Below are 3,809 nucleotides of genomic sequence, written 5' to 3'. Positions count from 1 at the left end.
TGGCACGTTATTTCTCTTTTCTGTGTCACAGCTTCTTCCTTATAAAATTGGATTCACAACACTTTCTTTCTTTTTTTTCTTTTTTGAGACAGGATATTGCTGTCTCCCAGGCTGGAGTGCAGTGGTGAGATCTCGGCCCACTGCAATCTCTGCCTCCCAAGTTCAAGCGATTCTCCTGCCTCAGCCTCCCAAGTAGCTGGGTTTACAGGCGCCCACCACCATGCCCAGCTAATTTTTGTATTTTTAGTAGAGACGAGCCTGACCTTACCACGTTGGTCAGGCTGGTCTCAAACTCCCGACTTCAGGTGATCTGTCCGCCTCAGCCTCCCAAAGTGCTGGGATTACAGGCGTGAGCCACTGTGTCCGGCCCACAACACTTTCAACTTTTAGGTTTGCCATGGAAATTTAATGAGTTGATAGATGCATAGTATGTATCGGGGGCCCAGCAAGTCATAAGGGCACAGTTGATATTAGCTGCTATTGTTTTTAACCCATTTTATAGATGAGGAAACTAAGGCTCAGAGAGAAGTGGGCCACATTCAAGGCAGTGGTGGAGGGGAGCTGTGAAATCGACTCTCGGCCAAGGGGCTCCTGACTTGTCAGATCATCTCTGCCTGGATTGGAGAGGGGTGGCCAGATAGAAGCCAGGAGTGGCCAGAGGAGAGAATCAGGGTAGGGGAGTCAGGAGGAAGATAAATAGAATGTGTGTCAGGGGGAGGGTACCAGAGAGTCTTCAGGGGGCACAGGATTTGAGGGGGTGGGAAGGATGGGGAGGCAGCTCCCCTGCCCTCAGCCTCCTACTCTCCCACAGGGACCAGCAGAGGGTGCCCTGTGGCTCAGCTTCAGCAGAGGCTGCTGGCCCCGCTGACACCCCTCTGCTGCTCCCAGGGCTGTGCCCAGCTGTGATCCTCCCATCTCTGACTGGGTCCTACCTCTCACCCAGATTCCCACTTCCCAAGTGCCCAGCACAGTCTGCTGGAAGATGAGGCTGGAGCTAGGATCAGGGCTGGGGGACATAAGGTAGGCTTTGGCTGGGCCTCAGCTTCCTTTAGGAGAGTGATTGAGGGCATTGCCAAGATGGAGAGGGCCAGGCCCCCTGTCCTGGAACAGTTGTTCAGGAGAAATGGAGCAGAAGCAGGAATCAGAGAACCCTGGAGTCAGCTACTGGCCTGAAGTCGGAGAGGCCTGGCCACTCCATCCACTGCTGGGAGTGGATTATCTGTCCTGCTAATCCCAGACATTGGAGGTGGCTAGGCAGCTGTCGTGCTAGTCCCAGTCACTGGAGGTGGCTAGGCAGCAGCCTGGGAGGATGTGGCTGTGCTAGCACCTATGTCTGCAGCCCTGGGTTGGGGCAGGGATGAGTGGGCGGCCTCCTACCTGCTGCTGTCTTCCAGGGCCTCTGCTGATGTTTCCTCCACAGTCCTCCTTAGGGCCCATGCATTTATCTCCAGAAGTCCAGTTATCTCCTTGCCATCCCAAGCTGCCTGCCTCCTGGATCAGGGCCCACGCCTCAGCAGTGGTCTGCTTCTCCCTTGTCCTGATCAACACGAGGCTAGCCTGTCATCCGTAGGCTGTGCCTGCCTGTTAATATTCCCCCTCATGGCTGCTCCTTCTCTCTTGCCCATGTCCCTATCATCTTCCCTTTGCCAGGCACTGTGGCCTCCCATGCATTATCGTTTTTATCCTCTCAGCAGCCTTGTAGGGCAGGGATGTGAAACTGAGGCTCAGGGAGATTTGCCAAGTCCAGGGGCCCAAAGGTAGAATGTGTGGGAGGGGAGGAGACATTGAGCCCTAGACGGTCAGAGCCATAGCCTGTATCCAGTTGCAACACAAGACTCACCCCTCTGCTGTAGAATCTGGGCCATGCTCTGCTTTCACCTACCCACCCTCTACCTGGCCCTCGGCCGGATCCCACTCCTGCGGGACCTGAGGGTGGGAGATGGGGTGCCAGGCAGCCAGTGGCAGAGCATTTAAGACTCAGGCATTCAATGGAGACCAAGCCTTGGCCTATTAGGGCCACAGGACTCTGGGGTCTGTGTCTTTCTTCCTAGGGGAAACTTTTCCTTCTTTCTTTTTCATTCCGTCAGATTGATTCAGGGGAAGGGCCACCTACCCTCAAATAAATAGAGAGCCGAAGAGCCCTGAGTAGCCAGATGCCATCTCATGCCTCCCTCTGCCCCAGTGTAGCCAGGTGCCAACCTCCCTCCACCCAGGCCTTCCCTTGGCCCCCGGCCATGTATCTAAAAGGGGATGGCAGAGGGGATCAGGTGTGGCTCACGACCCTGGTGTCTCCACCCTGGGTCTTCTGTCTCTCAGCCCTTGGAAAGAGATAAAAAAAAAACGCCCTACCCCAGAGGGAAGACTGTCAAGTCAGGATGCAGGGCTTTAGAGAGGGAGCCTTTAGGGCTGACCTTGTGGACACTTGACACCAAGACCTGCTAACTGTGGAGGATGCACCTGTCTCTAGTGTTTGATCTGACCGCTGATCTTTGCCTTCTCTACTTCTCCCCCAGGTGGCCAACCTCTTGCGGCTATTTCAGATCCCACAAATCAGCTACGCCTCCACCAGTGCCAAGCTGAGTGACAAGTCCCGCTATGACTACTTTGCCCGCACAGTGCCTCCTGACTTCTTCCAAGCCAAGGCCATGGCTGAGATTCTCCGCTTCTTCAACTGGACCTATGTGTCCACTGTGGCATCTGAGGGTGACTATGGCGAGACAGGCATTGAGGCCTTTGAGCTAGAGGCTCGTGCCCGCAACATCTGTGTAGCCACCTCGGAGAAAGTGGGCCGTGCCATGAGCCGCGCGGCCTTTGAGGGTGTGGTGCGAGCCCTGCTGCAGAAGCCCAGTGCCCGCGTGGCTGTCCTGTTCACCCGTTCTGAGGATGCCCGGGAGCTGCTTGCTGCCAGCCAGCGCCTCAATGCCAGCTTCACCTGGGTGGCCAGTGATGGCTGGGGGGCCCTAGAGAGTGTGGTGGCAGGCAGTGAGGGGGCTGCTGAGGGTGCCATCACCATCGAGCTGGCCTCCTACCCCATCAGTGACTTTGCCTCCTACTTCCAGAGCCTGGACCCTTGGAACAACAGCCGGAACCCCTGGTTCCGTGAATTCTGGGAGCAGAGGTTCCACTGCAGCTTCCGGCAGCGAGACTGCGCAGCCCACTCTCTCCGGGCTGTGCCCTTTGAGCAGGAGTCCAAGATCATGTTTGTGGTCAATGCAGTGTACGCCATGGCCCATGCGCTCCACAACATGCACCGTGCCCTCTGCCCCAACACTACCCGGCTCTGTGATGCAATGCGGCCAGTTAATGGGCGCCGCCTCTACAAGGACTTTGTGCTCAACGTCAAGTTTGACGGTAATGGTGTTGGCCAGTGTCCATTGGCCTGCTGGCTGTCAGAGGATGAGGGGAAGCAGGCCTTCAGCTTCCATTCCTTTGCTAAGGAAACAGTAGAGTGAAAGTAAAGGACTCACCCGGGGTGGCATCAGAGCAAGGGCAAGGATGCTAGGCAGAGAGGACTCCAACTGAAGCCAGGGCTGAGGTTCCACTTTCTTCCAGAGAATAGACCTCTCGCCTGGTCCCACCATTTCGAGGGTCTCTGGCTCCTCCTTGGGCCTTGCCCACTATCTTCTGTCTCCTTATCTTGCCAAAGGTGGAGATCAGGAGACCTCAAGCCCATTCTCAGGCAGCACCGAGAGTTAGAATCAGTCTGGCTTGAGGGTGAGCGTCAGGATGACGCTCTATATTCATGGAAAATTTTTCTTTCTCTTTCTTTCTTTCTTTCTTTCTTTCTTTCTTTCTTTCTTTCTTTCTTT

General features: G+C 55.4%; 1 protein-coding gene across 2 annotated transcripts in view; it reads left to right on the top strand.

Annotated features, from left to right (window-relative positions):
* GRM2 (glutamate metabotropic receptor 2) overlaps positions 1–3,809 on the top strand; it is an 11,875-nt gene that overhangs the window by 3,201 nt on the left and 4,865 nt on the right. For both annotated transcript variants that reach the window (XM_058441871.1, XM_058441870.1), the window contains one exon: positions 2,514–3,351. In XM_058441871.1, the coding sequence (XP_058297854.1) occupies positions 2,514–3,351 (838 nt within the window). The remainder of the gene's footprint in view (positions 1–2,513; positions 3,352–3,809) is intronic.

Source organism: Hylobates moloch, unplaced genomic scaffold (assembly GCF_009828535.3).
Source record: "Hylobates moloch isolate HMO894 unplaced genomic scaffold, HMol_V3 SCAFFOLD_8, whole genome shotgun sequence".
NCBI classification, from domain to species: Eukaryota; Metazoa; Chordata; class Mammalia; order Primates; family Hylobatidae; genus Hylobates; species Hylobates moloch.
This window is presented reverse-complemented; position numbering and strand designations above follow the sequence as displayed.